The 22,155-nt window shown below is 42.5% G+C and overlaps 1 protein-coding gene across 1 annotated transcript in view; it reads right to left on the bottom strand.

The window, feature by feature from the left end:
* Positions 1–22,155, bottom strand: part of TRAIP (TRAF interacting protein) — a 49,184-nt gene that overhangs the window by 8,465 nt on the left and 18,564 nt on the right. Inside the window, exons 7-11 of the mRNA XM_069095706.1 lie at positions 18,700–18,813; positions 17,888–17,975; positions 15,603–15,692; positions 14,565–14,653; positions 2,204–2,359 (exon numbers count right to left, since the gene is read on the bottom strand). Of these exons, the coding sequence (XP_068951807.1) occupies positions 2,204–2,359; positions 14,565–14,653; positions 15,603–15,692; positions 17,888–17,975; positions 18,700–18,813 (537 nt within the window). The remainder of the gene's footprint in view (positions 1–2,203; positions 2,360–14,564; positions 14,654–15,602; positions 15,693–17,887; positions 17,976–18,699; positions 18,814–22,155) is intronic.

The raw sequence follows: 22,155 nt of genomic DNA, 5'->3' as shown, positions 1-22,155 counted from the left end.
GAAGAGCAGGATGCTGGGAACCTCCAGAGCAGAGGTTTGCAAACCTTCCTGACGCACATCCCTGTCAGCAAATACATTTTAAACATACACTCCCAATATACACATATTTACCTACTTGTAAATCTAATTTATATGTACTACTGTAGTAATAATTATGCACATCATACAATTTGCATGAAAAACATTTTGAAGGATGAGATAAAGATGAATATTTGATCACAGTTTATTGAGAGGGGATATAACACGGTCAGATCTGTGCTTTAGAAAAATCCCTTTGGCAGCTGTGTGCAGGACATCAGAAGAGACTTGCAGGTAGACCCCAGAGGAGCTCATCACAAGAGCCAGGTGAGAGGAGGGAGGCCTGAACAACAGCACTGGCTGTGGGAGCAGACAGAAGGGACTGGTGCGAGAGGTTTCAGAAACAGAAACAAGATCTGACCATCTATTGGATATGTGGGGTGAAAGAGAATGAGAATTTGATGATGACACCAAGGTTATGAACCTGGGTGACTGAAAAGATGGTGGTGACCTTAACAATAACAGGAAAATTGGACAACTCTGTGTTTCACCCTGCACCCTACAAACAGGCAGAAATAACAAAAAAGGCAAAAGTCAATGTTGGAGGGGTCATGGAAGGAGAGGCACACCAACACATTACTGAGGGAAGTGTGAGACGGTACCACTATTTTGGAAAGCAATTTGGAATTAGGCAAATCAAGTGACTAAAATATCCATACCATTTAACCCAGAGACTCCATTCTTGGGCTTGGAGTTCAAGGAAGCCATCAATAAGAAAAAAGTCCCCATGTACTCCAAAACATTTATAAAGCAGCACTTCCTGTGATAGCTAAGACTTTGAAACAAAGAAGATGCCCATCAAGTGGGGAATGGAATTGTGGTACATTGATGTAAGCAATTATCATTATGCTCTAGAAATGATATGTCCAGAGAAGCATGGAAAGATTTATATGTTTTGATGCAGAGTGAAGTAAAGAGAGCCAAAAAAATAACATACACATTAATTACAAGAATATACACAGAAAAAACAATGACACACCAAAAAGACGAAAGTAAATGAACAAACTTATAAATGGGACTCAAATGAAGAGAAATAAGAAGACACCCTCAACTCATCCCTTTGTGGAGGTGGGAGGTCCACGAGTTTTACACATTGTATACATTTTTGGACTTTTTAAACTATATCAATCAATTGGGGTGACTTTCCCCTCCCCCGTCCAATACTATTTGTCATATGGGATGATTCTCTTGGAGGGGGAGGGTACACATGTGGGATAGTATGTTGACATAAGAAAAAGAAAATATCAATAAGATTATTTTTAAAAACAGTAATAGGGAAGTTTAGAAGAGAAATGATTTTGGGGTAAAGATAATGAACTTGAACTTGGGAATATATGACTTCAGATATAGCCTCAGACACTCTGATTTTGGGCAAGTCACTTAATCTGTTTGCCTCAGTTTCCTCAACTGTAAAATGGGGATTAGAGGACCTACCTTGCAGGGTTGCTGTGAAGATCAAATAAGATAATATCTGTAAAGCACTCAGCATGGTGCCTTACACATAGCAGGTACTCCATAAACACTTAGTCCCCTCCTTTTCCTTCCTTCCCCTAACAAGATGTGAAGCAGATTCCCACCCAAAATGAAAGTGGGAAATACAGAGCTCTAACACACTGGTCATCACCTGACAGTGCACAGCCTGCCCTCAGAAGGGCACTGCAGTATCAGGTTATCTTATTAAGTATCAGGACGAGTCAACGTCTGGCTCAGAAAGCTTATGGCTGGACACTCTGCACAGCCCAGGGAGAGCTGGGTGGGTGGAGGGATAAAGCAGGTGTGCTACTCTTATAGGAAAGTACCATGAGACAGTGGGATATGACCCACATCCCTCTTGGGCTGAGGCCACAGGACATCACACCCCCACCTCCAGCTTTGGAGTACTGGCCAGACGAGCTGGTTAGTGCACTATCCCTAGCTCTCCTCTAGCTGCTTCTTCCTCTATGCTTCCCTATTTCTATAAAATGGGGGATTGGGAGCTGGTAACAAAGGAAATGACTACAAGTAGTAATGGCCTATGTACCTCCCCCTGTCACTGCCATTAAATTCTTTACAGACCAAGCAGATATTTAGTGGGCTTCCCCAGTGCAGAGAGTTGGGATTACAGACCAGGACAAAGATCATTCACCTTGACTTCTCCAGGCAGAGCTTCTTAGCTGGGACAAGCTTGGAGCTGTGGGGCTGGGCTCGGGGTGTGTCCACATCAAAAGAGGCATTCAGATCAATGTCCTCACCACTGGCTGGCTGGCGCAACTTTAGGCTCAGCATTTCCACAGGAGCTGGGCTAGGAAGAGAAAGAGGGATCATTCACTGCAGAGGACATACAACAGCATGAATGGCAAGCTCAACATTATCTTCTTCGGGATCTGCCAGTGAGTGCACAGGGAGGTTCAGTGTATTCACTGTACACAAGATTCTACCCCATCTACTCAAATAAGATAGCTTAAGGAGCCCTGAATAATACACTTAACACCCCTCCCTCCCTTCAGTGTCTAGGGGACACTATGGATGCCTGATAGTAGGAATCTACTGTGGCCCTTACACACATTATGTACCTAATAAACATTCATGGGAAGAACAAACTATCTGATCACTGCAACTGAATGTTTGCAGGAATGACAACTTTTTTTTTAAATTAAATTTTATGTTTATTTTTAGTTTACATCATTCATTTTCACAAGATTTTGGGTTACAAATTTCTCCCCGTCTTTCCCCTACCCACTACCCCAGAACGGCAATCCCACTGTATATCCCCATTCTGCTCTCTCCTACATCCTCTCCCATCCCCCTCCAACTTTCCAACAGGGCAAGATGGATCTCCATACCCCAGGGCCTGTATATCTTATTTCCCAGTTGCATGTAAACAAAAATAATATATTATTTTTTAAACATTTTATTTTAAAACTTTGACTTCCAGATTCTTTCCCTTCCTCCCTCATCACCCAGCCTTACTGGGAAGATAGGCAGTTCAGTATAAGTTGCACCCATGTAGCTACACAAAACATTTCCACAGTGGATATATTGTGAAAGACTACTATATTTCCCTCCATCCTATCCCGCCCCCTACTTGTTCTATTCTCTACTTTGACCCTGTCCCTTCACAAAAGTGGGTGCTTCTAACTTCCCTACCCTCCCTTCCATCATCCCCTTCCCCCCTACTCTCCTGTATGGTGAGATACCCTATTTAGTGTGTATGAGGAATGACAACTTTTAAAGAATATACCTGAAAGGGGCATCACCAAGTACCAGAACTCAAGAGAGATTAAGCCAACAATCTAAACAGCAAAAATCAAATGGATGACAAATGGATATTTCTCAGATTTTGACATACAGGTGGACTAACCTGCTGGGCTGCATTAGAACTGGATGGTTGTTATACTGAGTAGTTATAAATAGATAGCGAGCTGGGCCCAGAGCTGAACAGAAAGAGAGCAGGCTAGACTGAATTTGGTAAAAGCAATGTTTCCAATAATTCTAAGCTCCTCCCTGCCTCAAAAACCCAACTTCTCAATACTAGTATTCTCCTTGTGTGGCTATAAATCATAGATCACCATGATGTCAGAAGAATAAGGGCAATGGACAAACACTCAGTGGGTGTAAGTTAGTCATTGATAGCTTGAGCATGGCAAGCAGTGCAGAAGATACCATCAAGGGGCTGTGTGACCAGAAAAAGCCACAAGCTGGGAAGAGAGCAAAGAATAACAAATGGACAACTTGGATAACAGATTCCTGAGCACGGCATGGGTGTCCACAAAAGGACTGGAGGAAGGCCTCCAACCTGCTGGATAAATCTTCTATGGAGAATATCTAGAAAGATAAGGACAAGCAACATACAGGATCAGAAGGTTTGGGTGGGTTGTGATCTCTGTCAGTGCAGAGTGCTCTCCTCAATGAGATCACAGACCCACTGAAGTATCACACTTCAAAGTGCTGAAATATCCTAAAGGGTGAATTCAAGGTCTATCCTCATTCCTGCCTGAATCCTGAATTCCTGCCCATGTAGCTGAGAGCAAGCAACAGAAAAGCCACATATAAAATCAGAAACCTGACTCCAACACCAGCATTTCTCCTCTCAGGTCCTCTCATTCTCTAAATCATTCTTGGGGCATTACTGTCCACACAAAGAGATCCAACTGACAACATTTCCAAGATGTGACTGCCTAGGGAGACCTACTGAAATGGCCAACTTCTGTCCCTCTCCCCTCGGGTCCCTCACAGTGTTCCACATTTTCTTTTTTGAAGCTGCTGGTACAAAGACAATGAAGCAGAGGGCTGTGTTTGATGAGACGGGTGAAGCAGCATGAAGACAGATCTGGGAACTCACAAGTTTAATCACTGGAGTGAGAGAAGCTAAGGTAGCAGCCTGAGAGCCCTTAAGATGGAAGGGGATTGGGGAGCACATGTTGTACACAGCTTGGAAATGGTAAGAAATTTGACCCATTTTACCTTGAAATGAATTCTTTTCTTCTAGCCACTTACAGAGCAACTTTGTTTTTAGCCAAACATGCCATCCATCCTTCTCTATGCCTGCTTTACATAGGGGCAGGCAAACATCACTGAGTCAATTATGAAAAATAATATATTATTATATGTGATATAAAAGTAACATATATACATGTATATGCATGATATGCAAATGTACACATGCATGCACATATGCAGAGGATTTAGTCATAAGACTTGAAATCCTTGCTCTTCCTACCTTATGACTGTGGGCAAGCAACTTCCCCTCTGAGCCTCAGTGTCCTCATCTGTAAAATGAAGGGAAGACCTAGATGGCTTTTAAGGTGCCTCCTAGTCCTAATACCTATGATCCAATGAGAACTCCCTTTCCTCTTAAGTCACACACAGCTTCAACAGATAAAACTTACTGCCCATAAAAATGAGCCCCTGTGGTGACTGTATTCCTATCCTGATAGCACCGTGATGAGCTCGTTGCTTTTGGGGGGAATGTACTTTGTGAAGGCATATATTTGGGTATCTGCTGGGAAATGTCTAGGAACCTATGTGCTGTAGTAACACAGACAGTCTACTGGAGACACCAGGTCCACGTGGCTCCAACTAGCTGATTAGCCAGGAGAACGAACCTGTACACTCCCAAGCAGCTTCAAGCCCAAATGGTGTCTCTTGTACTCCCTAGTCCCCGGGCTGTGGGCAAATCACTTCTGTAGTTTCAACTGCTTCCCCTATAAAGACAAGGACGATAATCCTTAGACTACCTGCCACACAAAGATGTTGCAAAGAAGGTGCTTTGGAAACTTTAAAGCGCTACAGAAAGAAGAATTCTTACCACAAGATTTTTGTATTGTTGGATTTGGGTTTTGGGGGGTGGGAGGCGAAGCACAGTTGACATAACATAGCAACAACAGATGGAGACTCCCACACCATCTAGTCACAGATTGTCACCTCTGAATTTTTACAGACAACAGAGATGGGGTTTCAGGTTCAGCGTAAGCCTTTCTGATAGCACATCTCTGCTTCTGACATCATTTCAGGTCTGAGAAGTACTATTCTCTGGCTTTCTCTTAAATGTGGCCCCTGACCTTTGTCCCTCACTGTGCTAAAATTCAGAAAGTACTGGGGAAACTCACCTTAAAAGCACAGTTCTATACTAGCAGGTCACCCTGGCACCTTCTCCTTTAATTGAACAACCATTTATTAATGCACTGGGATATGTTCCTGCTGTCAAGGTATATACATTTGACTTAGGGGGTGGAAGGGAAGAGACAAACACCAGATAAGTAAAGACGAAGCATATGACAAACAAATACAAAGTAATCTCAAGAGGGAGAGAAAGAACAACTTAGGGGTTCAGAGGAGGAAGGGAAACAGGAAAAGTCATTCATGGAGGAGGTGGAACCTGGGCTGGAGGAAGGGGAAGAAGTGACCACTGAAAGCTTTTCAGGCGTGAAAGGCACAAAGGCAGTGAGAATCTTGTGTATAGGAACTGCTAGCTGTCCAGTATGATTAGAACAGAGTGTGTTGAGAGCGATAGGAACTGGGATTGAAAAGGGAGGTGGGAGCCAGGTTGTGGAGTACTTTCAAAGTCAAGCTAAGGTGTTTTTATTTTATTCTAGAGGTAGTAAAGTAATAAACGAAAGAGTTTTTAATCTCCTTGGGCCACTGCAAATGGTACCACCAGTGTCTTCTCCTGACTTGGTGACAGTGTCAGTGGGCCACACAATCAATTCTGTCTGCTCTTTGGCACCAACTGGAATACTAAATGCCAAGTGCTCATACCCTAGACCTAGATGCTTCCTGGGCCTTGGCTGTTAGGCTGATAGCAGCTTCCCTTTTCGTAGCTTCACATTTGCTATCCCATTTGTTTGGCCCAACGATCTCATGAGGTGAGTGCTACTGTTATCTATGCCTTAGACATGGGGAAATGAAGGTCTAAAAGGCTGAGTGACCTGCCCAGGATCATGCAGCTAGTGAAGACCCCTGGGAAGGGTCTGAAGCTGGGTCTCCCTTCCAGACTCTCCTCCCTTGCAGGTTGTGATGGCTCTGGTCTCTCCAGCACCAAACCTAAATGCTTATTTAAACATACTTGTGGGGCTAAGTAGCCACATCCCCACCCCCTGCCCATGCCATCTCTTTGTGGCTCACTGTCTGCATACTCTCATCTGCCTGCACTGATTCCTCTTCTCTGGCTCCTATGCCTTTTTAAGCTTCTCTGTATTCAAAACCACCTCTCCTTGCTGTCATTTCAAATCTCTCCCCAATTGTTGCCTATGGTCTCACACGGGCTCAGAATAAGGGACAGAGCAGGAAGCAAAGGATAAGACAAGAAAACCGCTTCCAAGACTGTTCTCTCTCTCTCATTAGAGAAAGTGAGTCATCTTCATGGATTTCTAACGTCTTGTTTTCTCTGGCAAATTTACTTGGTTAAACAGCTCTATCAGGAACAGCATGTCCTGTGCGCTATACAGGGCTTACTTGGCTCACTGTCAGCTTATGGAGGCTTAATGTTCAAGGGACATGACATACATTCATTTTTCAAGAGCTGCTGTTTTCCAGAGTCAGAAGAGAGGCAAGCCTTGGTTAGAGAAGCTGACTGTAATAGGGAAATTGAAGTCTCTGCTATAAGTTCAAAAGGGAAAATAAAGAGACCTTTAAAGAAATGATGCTCTTTTATCAACAGCTTTTTAGAGGTAGTTAAATGCATAATGATCTGCTATTTTCATAATTCTGACGATCTCTAAGAGGACCTTTTGGTCAGGGTTTATCATAAGCCTCTTAAACAAAGGAAGGAAGCCAATATTGCTCACTGGGTAGCTTAACCAACTTGTCAAGTCAGAAAACTGAATACTAATAAAGACATGAGATACAAATCTCTATGCTTCAGGAGGATAGGGACCATATTTTACTTAAACTTTGTACTTTCCCCAGGATCTAGCATAATGCTGTGTATTTATAAAGTTCTTAATAAATAAAATTATTTAATTACTCAGTTATCTTCTGGAAAAATGACACAGTAGGCAACAATTAGTCAAATGAGAGAGCAAACTAAAGAACATTTTTAGGTGCAGAAAATAAAGGAGACAAAATAAGGGTGCAGGTTCTTGAGTCAAAATTATTTTTAAAGGAGAAGTTAGTTTATAGAATCACAGAATGTAAAAGTTAGAAGGGACCTTAGAGAAAAATCTAATCCAAAACCCTTCATTTTATATAGGAAGAAATCAGGGTAGAAGAATTTCAGAAAATCAACAAAATTGAGGAAGTGTAAAGAAGTCAGAAAAACCTGAAAAAATAAAACTGAAGGAAGATCATGAGGTAAGGGACACACAGGAAGAAGATACATGGGGAAAGCTTTAGAAAGGGTTCAATGTTGTTCAAGTTAACATCTCCCTTCCTGTGTACAAACAAGGGTAGAAAAATGAATTGTACCTCACAGGGTCAGAAGAGACCTCAGGGCACATCTAATTTAACCTACACTTCATTCATTTATTCATTCATTCATTTCAAACTATACCAGGGGTGGGGAGCCTGTGGCCACAAGGCCACATGTGGCCCTCTAGGTTCTCAAGAGTAGCCCTTATTAAGGAGATTTGTTCTGTGAAGTCTAGATTCAGTCAAAGGACTACACTTGAGGACCTAGGGGGCCACAGGTTCGCCATCCCTGACCTATACTTTAGCAAGAAGTCCCCCTCTAATTCCTTAAGGGCTAATCTAGCTTCTGCCTGCAGACATCCTTTGACAGAAAATACAGTAATTGTCATTTTTGTTTTCATTAGACTTTTGGATAGCTCCAACCACTAGAAAGTTCTTTCTTAAAATGTAGTCAAAATCTTCCTCTCTTCAGCTTCTATCTAGTAGGCCAAGCAGAACCAGTCTCATCCCTGTGCTCCATGACAGCCCTTCAAATACTTGAAAACATCAACCATGTCTCCTCTTCTCTGGGCTAAACGTTTTCAGTCCCTTCAATATTCATTATGTCCTTCTCATATGTCATGGTCTACCAGCCTCTTTACTTCCTAGTCACCCTGCTCTGGACTCACTTCAATATTTCAATCTGAAACATGGTTGTCTGAGACTAGAATGAGGCTAGGGTTTCAATTTGGACCCACTCAACTACTATCTGAATCTAAGAAACATAATCCCACCTTGATGAAGCAGCACTGCTATCCCCACGCTAAAAGACAAACTGATAGACATGCTAATGTGTGGCATGGCACTGTCACACATGGCAGCTAAAATGGGGGAAAAGGCCCAGTTAGCCAAACAGAGAACTGCATGTGGCAATCCAGCCCAAATGAGAATGGAACCTTGGGAAGGCTGATGAGAGCCACACATGCTTTTATGGAAATATGAGCAGGAAAGGACAGACAGCAAATATAATGCAACTTTCAAATAACAAAGGGGAAATGAAGGGCATGATTTAAATATAGTAGGAAAAAGAAAATGAGAAAGGAGGGGAGCATACAATAGAAGCTTACACAAAGGGTTTAAATAGTTACAGTGGGAAAGATTTAATAGTTACAGGGCCTGATGGGTCTCCTACTTCCATATTCTGCCCGTTTTCTAATCTATGCTTTAAATTATCCTATCATGCTAGTCTTCCCTATTTAGGTAGTATCTTTCAGTTCAAAAAGTCTTCAATGGCTCCCTATTACCCACCTAAAGTTCAAACTTCGTTGACTAAACCCAACCCTCACATGTTCTTCATTCTAGCCCAACTGCACCATTATCCATCTCCAGAACACAACCTGATCACTCCCACCTCCATGCCTTCTTTTATTCCCAATGCTAGAAACTGCCTCCCCCTCTTCACTTGTAGAATTCTTACCATCTTTAAAAGACCAACTCAAATGCTACCACCTACACAAAGCTTTCACTGATTTCCTCATCTATGATTCTGATTCTCCCCCAGACTTCACATGGCACTTTATTTTGTACCTTCCTAATGAAATTATCATGCAATATTGTGCATTAGAATTACCTGTGTTAGGGGTGGCCAGGTGGCTCAGCGACTAAGAGCACCAGCTCCAGTGTCGGGATGACCTGGATCAAATCCAGGCTCAGATACTCAGCACCACACCCAGAAATAACTGGTCGTGTAACCTTGAGCAAGTTACTTAACCCCAATTACCCAGAAACACCTGGTCGTGTAACCTTGAGCAAGTTACTTAACCCCAATTGCTTAGGGGTGGCCAGGTGGCTCAGCGAGTAAGAGCACCGGCTCCAGTGTCAGGATGACCTGGATCAAATCTGGGCTCAGATATTCAGCACCACACCCAGAAATAACTGGCTGTGTAACCTTGAGCAAGTTACTTAACCCTGATTGCTTTAAAGAAAAAAAAAAAGAATTACCTGTGTTTATTTCTGAACCTTCTTTATCAAATTATGGGTTTCATGACAGCAAGAACCAGGTATTATCTAAACTTTACAACTCCCTCAGTACTCAGCAGAGGACTCAATCCTTAGGCACTTAGGACAGAACCACTTTTGAAAACTTATGGATGAATGGGAAAGTATACAGAAATTAGAAAGCTTAAATTGTGCCTAAATTTAAAGAGAAAAACAAGGTTGAAGCTACCTCGTGAGCAGGAAAAATCAAATCGGAGACAACAGAGAATAAGAGTCAACACTGTTTTGTAAAGAAAGTATCCTGTCAACCTATTTGGTAGATCTGATAGATTGAGAGGAAATAATAGAAAACAAACAACCTGGTTTTCAGCAAAATTTATGGCATTTATCTAATACTAGATACACAGTAGATGCTTCATATTGGACATACATTTGTACTTGGTCAAGGACAGGCTCCTCTACCTAAGGTCTGCTCTGATGCCTTGTTGTGGTGGGATTACTCCTGGCGTTGGGAGGTTGTGCCACCAGATTTATAAGACTTATACACCAGACCTGTCTGGCAGGTCCTCACCAAACTGGAAAGCATGGGTGATTGTGTCTGTCATTCAAGGGCCAACCTACCTAAATGTGGAGAGGCTCTTCAACAAACGGTGGATCATTAGGTGATGAATTTATTAACTCTAAAAACTCATGAAAATACATACTAAGACATGGAGGGAATATCAATCATACAATTTATGATGATAAAAGGAAAATCAACAATTTAGGAAACTATGGATATTTATGTATTCAATAAACAATCATAATAAGAGTACGTAGCCTTTATATAATACATACTATATGCCAGGTTCTGTGCTAAACATATCTCATCTAAGCTTCACAATAATTGTAGGGGGACCCCCATTTTAAGATGAGGAACTGAGGCAAACAGAGATTAGGTGACTTGCCCAAAGTCACACAGCTAGCAAGTGTCTGATGCCAGATTTGAACTCTGGTTATCAACTAACTGGAAAATATGTGATAAAGTTCCCACAATTATTTACTGAATACTGAACTGGTTTTAGTTCATAGCTTTCCTGTATAGAAGGGTTATCAAGGATTAGCCTTAGACAGGGTAATCTGAAGCTTGGTCACAGAGAGTCCAATTAAAAAAGGATAATACCCTAAATAAGGACAAACCAAATTACGTACCTAGATTTCATTTTTAAAAAAGATCTTGCCAACCCATTTTGAACTTAAGGGTTTTATCTTGCTCTCTACACTTTGTATACATGTTAGTGACTCAATAAACATTTATTAAGCACTTTATTACCATTGTGCCAGGCACTATGTTAAGCTGGGAATACAAAAACAGGCAAAAGGTGGTGTCCTCAAGAAGCTCCCAATCTAATGGGGGAAATAATAAGCAAACAATTATATACAAACAAGCTGTATACAGGATAAAAAGTAATTAAAAGAGAAATCACTTTAGTGGCTGAATGGAGGAGGGATGGAAGAGAGAGACTCGAGGCAGGCAGACTCACCAGCAACTATTACAACAGTGCAGGCATGAGGAGATAAGGGCCTGCACCACAGTGGCAGCAGTATAAGAGGAGAGAAAGGGGTGTATTTAAGATATGTTGCAACGGGGAAATCGACAGGCCTTGGCAACAGTTTAGATATGGGGGTAAGAGAGGGCAGAGTTCAGGATGACTCCTAGGTTGTGAGTCTGAGGGACTGGGAGGATGGTGAATGACAAGGAAGTTTGGAGGAGGGAAGGGTTTGGGAGAAAGATTCTAAGTTTCATTTCATACATGTTGAGTTTAGGACATCAGACTACAGGCCAGCAGGGAGGTTGGGGCAGGAAGGGTAGATCTGAGAATCATCAGCAAAGACATGGTAATTAAATCCATGGGAGCTCCTAGATCACCAAGTGAAGCAGTACAGAGGGAAAAGAGGGCCCAGTTCAGAACCCTGAGGACACCTATGGTCAGACGGAGTGATCTAGATGAGAATACAGCTAGGTAGCTAGCCTCTAGTTGAGGCAGCTAGGTGGCTCAGTGGAGAGACTGCTGGGCCTGGAGTCAGGAAGACCTGAGTTCAAATCCAGACTCAGACACTTACTAGCTGGGTGACCATGGGCAAGTCATTTTACCTCTGTCTGTCTCAGTTTACTCAACTGTAAAAGGGGGATAATAGGGGTGGCTAGGTGGCACACTGAATAGAGCACTGGCCCTGGAGTCAGAAGGACCTGAGTTCAAATCTGGCCTCAGACATATAACACAAAACTAGCTGTGTGACCTTGGGCAAGTCACTTAACCCCAACTGCCCTACCTTCCCCCTTCCAAAAAAAAAAAAACCCAAAAAGAAAAATCTAAAAAAAGGGGGGGGGAGGGGATAATAACAGCCCCTTTCTCCCATGGTTGTTTGATCCATGTAAGGATCAAATGAGATAAGTGTATATAAATGTTAGCTATTATTATACAACAAAAGTAACTGAGGAGTAGTCAGATAGGTAGGAGAATCAGGAGAGAGTGGTATCCCAAAAACCTAGAGAAGAGGAGTGATCAACAGTGTCAACGGCTGCAGAGAGGTTGAAGAGAATGGGGATTGAGAAAAGGTCATTAGATTTGACAATTAAGAGAATCATTAAGGTCAGAATTAATAGGTCAAAAGCCAAGTTCTAAGGATTTAAGAAGAGATTGAGAGGAGACAGCCATTTTAAGGAGTTTAGCCACAAAGGGCAGAATGAAATATAGGATGATAACTACTGGAGATGAAAGGAACAACTGAGGGTTTTTTGAGGATGGGAGAGATATAGGCATGTGTGTAGGCAGTAGGGAAGCCAAAAGACAGAGACTGAAGATCAGTGATAGACTGGGGATGACAAAGGGGGCAATCTACCGGAGGAGGTGGTTGAGATGGAATGGGATCACTTGTGCAGGTAGAGAGCATGTGTGCACGTATAAGATGATCAGCTTGGAGGAGTCGAAAGAATGAAGAAATTGTAATTAGAAGCCCTAGGTTTTCCTACCTGGACTTGGCTACCATGTCATTTCTCCTCTCTGAATCTATTTCCTCTTCTATAAAATGAAGGTGTACCTGCCTTAACTGTCAGCTCCTGGAGGACAAGAGCTGTAGCTCTGTATAACATTTAGTACACAATTGCAAGCAAATTAGGTGCTTCATTAATACACTGTAAAGATACCAATGAACATGACAGCTGGTTCCTCACAAGCTAGTTGCAGATATTCCCCCAAAAAGAAAGAAAAGAGCATGAAGCATTTAAAGAAGAAGCAGAGAAGAAATGAAGAGGTTCAGGCAGCAACAAGACAAAGAAACAGCTTTGGAAAAGAAGTGCTGAAACAAGTAAATACTTAAAAACAACAACAATAAGATTTGCAGTCTCACACACAATCCTTTCTGTACTTTATATCTGGAAATATTCATGCTTATTGTTGTTTGTCAAATTCAGAACAAAAAAATCTGAGCTGTCAAATTTGGGAGATGCTCCAGTCCCACCACTTTGTCTTCCTCCACCAGAAGCTTAAAAAGGCAGGAAAATTTGGAAGCAAAGAAGATTGGAAAGGGAGAGGCTCAGGACTGCTGAAAACTATAAGCCAGGAATCTGTAATCTATTTGGAATGGCTGAATAAAATGGGCACACTAGCTCCCTCCCTTCACTGCAGGGGTGGAGGACAAGGGCAGAATGTGGTACATGCTCACAGATACCATCGCTGTGCTTGTTAGTATAGCTGACCCTTTTTTTAGTTTGGTTTTGTTGTAATTTTTCTTACAAGGAAAGATTCACTGGGTACCCTGGCCACCCTGGGAGCTTCCAATCCAATGCTTTTTTCATTGTGCCAGGGCTTACCCACACTAATGATAGCATGGATTTATCCACCAGATCACTAAGGCCTCTCCAATGAGGCAATCTTACCATTTTCTCTGCCACCATGGATGCCCCCTAGCTCATCCATAACCCTGGGAACAATAATAAACTCATTATTGCAATACCACCATTTCCTGGAAAGGGCCTGACAATTTACTGCTCTATGGCTCATAATCCCCACAACTACCTAATCTAAAAATCCCTTCCCTTGCCAATGACTGCTAGGTCAATCCTTGGAGCCACTGCCAAGACAGTAAAGCTTAGGAACCAATATTCTAATCTCTTCTGCAAAACCAGGGCACTTTGGGTTCAGCTGAAATGCTCCCAAACTTGACTTTTAACAGACAGGGAAAGAAAATTATCAATGTTACCATATAAAAATATATTTATTTTGCATCCCCCAATAAGAATGCAAACTCCTTGAGGGTGGGGACTGTCTGACCACTTCTGCCTTTGTATTCCCAGTGCCTAGCACTTATTAAGTCCTTAATAAATGCTTGGTGATTTATTGAAATGAACATGATACAAAAAAAAAGTAAAACAAAATACCACACCAAAGATGCATTGAAGACAGACTCAAACCTGCTTTTTTACTTCTGGTCAGGCCTGTACCCAGAATTTACCTGTGGGTCCAGGTTATTCATTTCCTGTTTTGTCTTTCATTCCAGGTCACTAGTCTTTCTAGGCAAAACTCCTAAAAGCTAAAGATGTCCTCTAATAACTTGGGATAAGTAATACTCCTCTCTGGAGAATTTTTTTAATGTATTCCCCTGCTCCACCACCCCCCCCTCCCCAAAGGGACCGAGCAAACCTCTCCAAGACAAGCCGACTGAGGGTCTCACTGGTGTAGGATGGCAAGTTCAGGGTCCCCTGTAGGATTGTCAGCTTCTTCTTTAAGCTCTTAGGAAAGAGAACAATGACTAAGTATAAATGAGAAGACTAGTGAATAAAACTCTTCATACAGAGAGTGACAAAGAAAACAGGGTTGGGAATAAGGGGCATAGAGAGTGACAAAGAAAACAGGGTTGGGAATAAGGGGCAGTCAGGTCCTGCATTACAGGGAGGCTCCTCCCTCGCACAGCCAGGCTGATACAGTCCAGAGCCCAGTCCTGGAGCCCAAGGCTCAGCTTCAGGGGAATAGATTTTTGAAGTGATTTTGCACAACTTACTTCCCCCTCATGGCCTTCAATTACCTTGGTGTCCAAATTCACCAAGCATGGCAACAGTAAAAAACCAAATGACCATCTTTCATATTTGCAGGACAGAAAGGGATTATTGGTCACACAAATAAAGTCCAAAGTCCTCTTCAGTTGATCTTCTGACAAATAACAACTTGAAGACATGCCACTCACCTCTCAAAATGAGGTGGGGACTTTAGCCAATATACTTCAGATGGCAAACACTACAACAATGTTCAGCAACAGACAGACAGCAGGATATATGAGGGAATAAAGGCTACGATACATCTCCCATTTTTGAAACCTATCCTGGATGAACTCAAGCAGACAAAAATGAATGTAATTATTTAATTCTGGGTTTCTTTGTTGAGAATGTCAATTGTCAAGCTTATTGAGAAGAGCTGAGATGAGTATAGCGGTCTATACCAGAAAGGGGAAAACAGGGGTTACACTGTTACTTCTTTTTTTTTGGAGGAGGGAAGGCAGGGCAATTGGGGTTAAGTGACTTGCCCAAGGTCACATGGCTAGTAAATGTTATGTATCTGAGGCGGGATTTGACCTTGGATCCCCCTGACGCCAGGGCTGGTGCTCTATTCACTGCACACCTAGCCACTCCCAACATTGTTACTTCTTGTAAATGCACCCTTCAAGTTAGGCCTTCACCATCTCACCATGATTTCCTTGTCTGCATTCTGTAAATCCTTCTGGGTTGATTTCAGTTCCTCCTTGACATTATCAAGTTCAGAGAATGCCTTTTGTAACTATGGAAGAAAAAAGGGATGAGACTGGAAAAGTTCCAAAGAATTGTACCAACCCACATCCAAAGCACCTTCTTCTAGGACAATCTTCAGGATTCCACCTGGTAGGGAACTCCCTATAAGTCTGTCAGAAGCCCTTGGAAGAGCCTGAACAAGACTCCCCCAGCCAAGAGAGTCTACTTTGCCCAGACAGTGCAGCAATTTTTCCCATCATCTGACCACACACAGGGGACCGCTTCCACATAACCCAGAGGGAGTGCTCCCAGCAACTCATTGAATCTCTTGAGGCAAGTAACAAAGTCATTTCCTTTAAACTCCAAAATCTGGAAACAGCAGGCACAAGTACTTGGCAAATAACTCCTGCAGGGATTACTAGGTCTTTTCTTTGGGGCCACATCAAGACAGATGGGACTTGGTTAATGACATTCAAATCCCTGTAGTACAATCCAGAGTACTCTGGGCCCAGCTGAGATGTCCTCAAGCTAGACTGGGAGGTGGAGAAGGTGAAGAGAAGTCACAGTAGACTGGAATTTACAAAGATGGGGAAACTGATGCTTGCTGCTGCCAAGGATATACATTTACAGAGTTTTAATAGACTTAGAAGGGGATTCCTAACTAAAAGCTCCTAGGCTCCTTTCCTTGTATTTTGGAGAGGTCAGGTCATGTTGGCAAGGAAAACATCAAAAGCACTTTTTACAGCAATTCTTCCAAGTAAATGAGAAGATTTACTGTTCTGTATCTACACTGACTACTTAAAAAGTGACCATTGGATCTTTAGAAAACCAAATAGGAGAGCTTGATGACTTGTCTCTTAATGATGGAAGGAAGGTGGTACAGTGCCCTGAGGGATGGGTTTTGGGTTTCTTTTGGAGTTCTTTTTTTCTTTTTGGAGGGGCAATTGGGGTTAAGTGACTTGCCCAAGGTCACATGGCTAGTAAGTGTTAAGTGTCTGAGGCCAGATTTGAACTCAGGTCCTCCTGACTCCAGGGCTGGTGCTCTATTCACCATGCCACCTAGCCGCCCCATGAGGGATGGATGTGAAGTCATAGCACCCAGGTTCAAATCCTGGCTCTGCTGGGTCTATGGGAAGTAGGACAAACCATGTCAACTTTCAGGGCCTCTTTCCTTGTCTGCAAAATGAGGCAATGATGGATAAGAGAATTTCAGATCCCTTTCAAGCTCAAAATCAGTCATCTATCAACAAGTGCACATCAAGCACCCACTACATGCCAGGCACTGGGGATGCAAGTGAAAGAGCAAAGCCATCCCCATTCTCAGAAGCTCACATTCTTTTTTTTTTTTTTAAAAGCAATCGGGGTTAAGTAACTTGCTCAAGGTTACATGGCCAGTTATTTCTGGGTGTGGTGCTAAGTATCTGAGCCCAGATTTGATCCCCAGGTCATCCCGACACTGGAGCCCATGCTCTTACTTGCTGAGCCACCTGGCCGCCCCTAAGCAATTGGGATTAAGTAACTTGCTCAAGTTTACACAGCCAGGTGTTTCTGGGTGTGTGCAAAGTGTCTGAGCCCGGATTCGATCCTCAGGTAGTCCCGACACTGGAGCTGGTGCTCTTACTCGCTGTGCTACCTGGCTGCCCCAGAAGCTCACATTCTACTGTGAGAGACAAGCACATCTCTAAGAACACATGGAACACAGCTAAAGAAAATTCTGTTGTTGTTCAATCGTTTCAGTCTGACTCCTTGTGACCTCATTTGGGGTTTTCTTGGCAGAGATCCTGAAGTGGTTTGTCATTTTCTTCTCCAGCTCATTTTACAGATGAGGAAACTGAGGCAGACAGGGTTGAGTGACTTGCCCAGGGTCACCCAGCTAGAAAGTGTCTGAGGCCAGATAAAGCCCAGTGCTTTATACGCTGTGCCACCTAGCTACCCACAAGGAATCAATGAGGAAGTAATAGAAAGACTGCTTTGCTACAGATGATGTGATCCTGGTGAAAGGATCTGCTGATATACAGACCAGGTGCTGGGCAAGAAACATGCTCTTGTCCCTCTCTAAGCCTGTCCTGTAGCCCCAAGGTACCAACTGAGCTTGTAGGCCCCCAGAAGAGCACAGGAAGCCTCAAGCACTTGCCTTGGCTGGCTGACCTGGACTGAGGAATAGGCCTTTGCCACCCACCCCCGCACCACTCTCACAGCTCTGCAGCTCAGCCTCTTCTCTGCTCCCTTCCCCCATCACATTACCTTGTTATTAGAAGAAAGCAGATCCTTCCTTAGCTTATCTGCCAGCTCACCTGAGGCCTTCCGGGCCTCTTTGAGATTTTCATATTCTCTGCAAAGGCATCACACAGAAGTTACCTTAACATCAGAGGACATTCAATTATCCAATTTGTTTATTAATATTTATTAGTGTTGAGCCCAAAGTATTATGCTAGCAAAAGAGAGAAGTATTACTGAAGGCACAGAAAAGAACAATGGGATGGCAGTGATGATCTCTGGGCACAACCTGGACCTCTGTTATTCTCCCTGAAAAGGCCTTACCATTTGTTACCTGTCCCTCTACCCACTTCATGAATATGAGCTAACATCCATGATTGGGACCGCTGTGAAACTACGCAGCATGGAACAGGACCCTTTCTACTCTGCTGTGTCAGGATAATTAGAGGCCCTAGTCAGCTCATGGATGACCCTCTACTCATGCAGGCCCAGAAATCTGCTCCAAGTCTTCACCCTAACAAAGGACAGCAGAGAGCTAAGGTTTGGAATTTTAGGCAGACACATCTAGCTCTGCAGTGAGAAAAATGTACCTGGTCTGAGGGTATAGGGGGTTTTCTTGTTACACAGAGAGAAGGGCCTGACACACTCAGAGCCTCGCCTGCCAGCTTCTCTTTCAAAGTACAAGCAGCAGAAAAGGAGAGTGTTAGAGCCAAAGAGGCTCCTATGTCTATAAAGTTGGATGCTGGGATTAATCTGTTCCTTTCTAGGAAAGACGCTCTCCTCATGTAGGCAAGTGATGATGCCTCAGGAAAGTGCTGAGTATGTTTTGGAATACCTACTTCTTCAGTGATACACAGTATACAGCCAGCTGTTCCATGGCTGACTGGCCTGCCCCCATGTCTCGGATCATCTGTTCCACCTCTGGGCGCTGGCTCTGGAGCAGGATCTCAAGCCTAAAAAAAAAAAACCAACAACAAAACCCAACCACTTGGTTTGTGAAATCTAAAGGATGCAAGGCACAAGCATCCTAGCAGCTCTGTTTCCCCTCACTGCTGTTGCTATAGCAATGTATTAGGGCTGCTGGGTGAGGAAAAAGGGAAGTGTCTGCAGGCAGCATCACCAATGGATAGCTACAGAAGGGGTGAGGAAAGCTGCTCTACTCTGATTTCATAGGGATGCTGCTAGGTCAGAAGGATCAACAATGAAAGGCACCACCTTTAACTCAGGGTATTTCTTTTTTTTTTTTTAAAGCAATCGGGGTTAAGCAACTTGCTCAAGGTTATACAGCCAGGTGTTTCTGGGTGTGGTGCTAAGTATCAGAGCCCAGATTCGATCCCAGGTCATCCTGACACTGGGGCTGGTGCTCTTACTCACTGAGCCACCTGGACGCCCCTAACTCAGGGTATTTCTAAAGGACAGGGATACCAGAGGAACACATCTAAGACCTTGCTAAGCTGATAAATAAAGAGCAAACCAATGGAGGAATAAGCAAGACCATCCTTTATTCTCACTAAACCTGTTCTTCACCTTCAATGAAGGCTCTGTTCTCTTCCTATTCTCCCAGTCTCTTCCTGAATCACTGGTTTCCTTTGCCTTCATACCCAGACTTGACCTCAAGGTGGGCCAATTTAATAATTCACTAACAATCACCATGGAAACCCTCCCTACTCATTAGCCTTTCTACTATCATGTATTTGTCAATCCTCAACCTTGGGTAGTAATACGCCACTATACAATTTCCCTTTTAGACTCTGGTCCTGAAGATCTTCAACAAAGAAAGTGATGAAATAGGGCCGTTTCACCCACTACAAATCTGTGGCACATAACGTCAGCTGGGACCTCACTGCCGCTCAGCATTCCTTTCACTCTTCCTGTTGGCTTATTCCTGATTAGCAATTTGTTCTGTAACTTTTCCTCCCTTTTCAAGCCCCAACTGAAGCCCTATTCTGCACATTTATAGAAGACCTAACTTCTGAGAGAACATTGGCTATGACATGAACTTACTCCTGTTCTTGATCTTAAAACTTTATAGCAACATCCCTTCTGTCTCTGCTTTCTTCCTTTCTCAGTGAGAGCAGCATCCCAATCCTCCTCCCTATTCCCTTGATCCCCTCTCCATTTAAATGCTCATTCCTTCTCTCCCGTGTGTCTTCTATCTTTACCTCTCCCATCTGCCCACAAGCATGCTCAAATTTTGCCAGTTCTAAAAAAAGATAACATCCCCTTGACCCTTCCACATCCAGTTACTATCCTAGCTTTCTTCCACTTCCTGGCTAATGTTACTTTTGCAATATCACTACTCTCTTGCCATCCAGCTTCCATTTTCACTACTTAACTGAAATTTCTCTCCAAAGGTCACCAATAACTTCCTGATCATAATCACTATATCTATAGTTTTTAAAAGTTCACGATCCTGATGAAGCCTATTTAACACTACTGGCTACTTCCCCCCATGGATACTCTTGGGTTTCACAAACCTCATACTGTTCTGGTTTTACTCCTACAGTGGCTTTTCTCAAGCTGTTCACTTGGCCTCCTCTTCCAAATATCTTAATGGTTTTTTCTTGGTCCTCCACTTCTGAAGCTACACTCCCATTGCAATTTCATTTATTCCCATAGTTTGAGTTAGTATCCCTAATGAAGATCCCAAATCTCTATCTCCAGCTCTGACCTCTCTCTCAAGCTTCAGACTCTCATCTCCAACTGTCTAAAAAGACACGGATATCCCACCAACACCTCAAACTTAAATGCCCAAAACTGACTTTCTTATTCCTTCTAAATTTGATCCTACCTTCTAGCCATATCTCTTGGTGACCTCAAAATTTATCTAAATGTCTCATGTTTAAAGTCTTGGTTTATCTTTGGTACGTTCTTCTCCATTTTAAATATAATTAGTAAGTGCTCTTTCACAGATTCCTAACCTTTGCTTGTGTACCTGACCAATCTGGCAATCTTGTGAAGTCTACGGATTCCTATTCAGAATGGTTTTTAATATAATATTTTATTTTTTCCCCAAGTTACAAGTAAAAACAATTTTTAACATTCATTTTAAAAACTGAGCTCCAAATTCTCTCCCCTCCTCCCTCCCCATGCTCCTCACTGAGAAGGCAAGTAATTTGATATAGGTTACACATGTAGCCATGCAAAACATTTCCGTAAGAGTCATACTATAAAAGAAAACAGACCAAAAAACCCCCTCACACCTCAAGAAAAATAAAGAAAGTAAAAAAGTATGCTTCAATCTATATTCAGAAACCATCAGTTCTTTCTCTGGGGATGGATAACATTTTTATTATCATAAGTCCTTCGGAGTTGCCTTGGATCACTGTATTGCTAAGAATAGCTAAGTCATTCACATCTGATCATCTTACAATATTGCTGTTACTTTTGTGCACAATACATTTCACTTTGCATCAGCCCATGAAAGTCTCTGTAGGCTTTTCTGAGAGCACCCCACTCATCATTTCCCATAGAACAATAGTGTTCCATCACAACCACATACCACAATTTGTTTAGCCATTCCCCAATTGATGAGGATCCCTTCAATTTCCAATTCTTTGCTCCCAGAAAAGAGCTGGATTTTTGTATACATTTATATATATATTTCTTATGTTTTTCTGGAATATACAACTAGTAGTGGTATTGCTAGGTGAAAGGTTATTTGTGGTTTTACAGCCCTCTGGGCATAGTTCCAAATTGTTCTACAGAATGGTTGAATCAGTTCATAATTCCACTAACACTGCATTAAGGCCTCATTTTCCCCACATCCCCTCTACTGTTTGTCATTTTCCTTTTCTGTCCTATTAGCCAATCTAATAGGTATGACATAGTACCTTAGAATTGTTTTAATTTGCATTTGTCCAATCAATAGTGAGTTAGAGCATTTAGTCTTATCAGATAGCTCTGATTATTTCATCAGAATGTTTTTAAACTAATAAAAATGAATAGGACTACAAAGAAAACCAATTATATTGAAATACAGTTATTAAAAAATATTTTTAAAACAAGTTCATGGAGGGGCAGTTAGGTGGCACAGTAGACAAAATACTAGCCCTGGAGTAAGGAGTTGAAATCCAGCCTCAGACACTTACTAGCTGTGTCACCCTGGGCAAGTCACTTAATCCTGATTGCTACCCCTCTCCCTAACTCCCCCCCCCCAAAAAAAAATTTCATGGAGACTTCTGGATCATGTGAAGTACAAGATGGCAGACAAGACAATTTCTCTGATCCCCGTGACCTTTCAAACCTTTCCAAAACAGAAATTCTTCACCAAAGATAAAGCAACTTCAGCTGTT

This window comes from Petaurus breviceps, unplaced genomic scaffold (genome assembly GCF_028583685.1).
Source record: "Petaurus breviceps papuanus isolate PSGF00001 unplaced genomic scaffold, PetGlider_PUasm1.0 227, whole genome shotgun sequence".
Taxonomy (NCBI): domain Eukaryota; kingdom Metazoa; phylum Chordata; class Mammalia; order Diprotodontia; family Petauridae; genus Petaurus; species Petaurus breviceps.
Note: the sequence above shows the minus strand (reverse complement) of the source record. Positions and strands in the feature narration are given on the sequence as shown.